We start from the raw sequence: 2,183 nt of genomic DNA, 5'->3' as shown, positions 1-2,183 counted from the left end.
CGTTCTCAACTTATCCGATTGGAAGTACCAGGCAGCTTTGTGTCTCGTCAACCAATTAAATCCGAGGACTATATCATAGGGAACTGGGCCCACTACATAGTCCCCGGTAAAACATTCACGTCCACACCCGACAGTCAAATTCTTCACGGTTCGATCAATACGCAACTGAGCACCGTTCGCTACGGTAAATACGCACACATCCGAACGTTTCCTCACTTTCAGCTGTAAGGCGTCAACCAGCTGAGGGCTGATGAAACTGCGTGGGGCTCCAGTGTCTAGGGGCGCCTCACAGGAACGCCCTACCACCTCCACGGGTAGTACGGCCGGGGTACAGCTGTCCGTCGCTCTGCGGACAGCTTCCGACAAGCGGGCGGCCTTAGATCGTCCACTGGCGCCCCTTGCTCCTTATGCTCATCAGCTTCTCTGCCCACCGAGGGGAGACTGGAATGACATTAGGTGCTGTCGCTACTGCACACATCACCCCTCTACCACGATTTGATGGCCTGGTTGTCTCCCGCAACGTCTAGGCTCCCTCGTTTAAACGTTGAGTTTGCTGCTCTGTCTGCCGTGCGGTTGTCGAGGAATTATAGCTGTCCGCACCTGCCCTCGTACGACCAGAAGTTCGACAGTCACGTGCGTAGTGGCCCATGCCTCCGCAGTTCAGAGACGTTTCTCCATGTCTGCGTAGCTTCGGATCGCCGGTTGGACAATTCTTAGCCGTGTGCTCCTTGCCCTTACACTGGTAACATATTATTTCTGTTCGGTCACCCGATGCCTGGGTGTACCGTCTAATTCCAGTAGACTCTGGCTCACGTGGAAGCTCCGCTGCTCTTCCTGCCAGACTAAGTTGGAATTCCCGTTCACGCCTACGGAATTCCTCCTGTGTGACTCCCTACGGGACGACGATAGCGGCTAATGCCTTGGATGCAGCCCGCCAATTACTGAACTGTATCGTGCCTCGCTGTGTTACGGCCCATCTGAGTTCCGCTGGGGTATTCGTCAAGAAGTAACCAACTAGGTCTTCTGCCGACAACTGGACTCCACGAGCCGTGATTCGACTGAAGGTAGCCGAGAAGGCGCTGCAGTCCCCAGTCCATTTGTTAGCTGCCATTTGGTAAATGAGTTTTGCTCGATCTACCGTGCAGAAACTTTTTAGTAGTTCCTGTTTAATGAGTGACCAATCAGTCATGTCCGCACCGGATCGTAGCAGGTCCGTCCAACACCATTGGGCATCCTCATCGAGGTATTCCCCGAGCTCATCACCCCAGCACTCTGGCGGAAGACCCCTCATCATGAACGGTAGCTCCATAAGTGTCAAAATGGAGTTCATACTATTGCCCTTATCCCAAGGAATAGGCGGCGCTGGTGCGGAAGTCGACCGCTGTTCACTCATCTGTTGCAGGCAATCTTGGAGTCTTTCGATTTGTCGCTTTAACTTAGCTAGTTCTTCGGAGTGTTGCCCTTGTGGCTGCATTTCCGCGACCGGTCTCTTTGGAGCCAGCAATAGAGGAAGTTCTCGAGTGGCTGGACTGGCTGAGGCGGTAGGTAAAGGTGCCGAAGGGCGGCTGGATGGGCTTCATTCCCGTGCGGTGGGCATTCGGCTCAGCCAAGTGCACTTATCACCCGGCCGTTACGTAGGTGCATGGCGATTATCTCCGTGGAGCTTGCTCTCAGATGCCCCCAGTCCGTCGAATGGAGTTGTTTGTGTGAAACAAATGTGTGTTGCTGTTGTTGGGTCTTAATTTTAATAGTATAACTTCCCGGAACAACCCCCAAATGCAGTGAACAGCTAAACTTCACTGTTCGTACGTTATGTCTCCTAAGTTTAACTAGGTGCAAGCGCCGCATCGGGTATCTATTCTCTACGCACAGACCTCAAACGTTCCATTTAATCAAATATTAATTTCCTAAACACATCCAAGTCCCCTATTATTGAGGGAAAACCCAAAATAATAGAACTGATCCCCGGCCCTCGGCGAAGGCGTGGGCCAGGGCCACAGCAACGGCCCCGTACCCAGCCCCAAGCTGGTGCCGGCTGGCGAGTACTCTAATCCTATTAAGCTGCTTTTTTATTTAAAAGTGTCCAAATCCTCGAAGTATTCTACAGTATTCATTCCTTTTCATGATTTTAGGCCTCTAGATGCCACACCAAATCTCCATTGTAGTGCCTGTGCACTACATTT

General features: G+C 52.1%; 1 protein-coding gene across 1 annotated transcript; it reads right to left on the bottom strand.

Moving 5' to 3' along the window:
- Window positions 1-892: 892 nt before the first annotated feature.
- On the bottom strand, window positions 893-1,474 carry EAH_00066340 (hypothetical protein, conserved; the record flags this gene model as incomplete). The annotated part of the gene is made up of 1 exon (XM_013392725.1): window positions 893-1,474. The coding sequence occupies one exon, from the start codon at window positions 1,472-1,474 to the stop codon at window positions 893-895; it is 582 nt and encodes a 193-aa protein (XP_013248179.1).
- Window positions 1,475-2,183: the final 709 nt, after the last annotated feature.

This window comes from Eimeria acervulina, genomic scaffold, assembly GCF_000499425.1.
Source record: "Eimeria acervulina Houghton genomic scaffold, Eah_scaff2388, whole genome shotgun sequence".
Classification (NCBI taxonomy): Eukaryota; Apicomplexa; class Conoidasida; order Eucoccidiorida; family Eimeriidae; genus Eimeria; species Eimeria acervulina.
The sequence above is the reverse complement of the archived record's forward strand: the minus strand, read 5'-3'. Positions and strand labels throughout refer to the sequence as shown.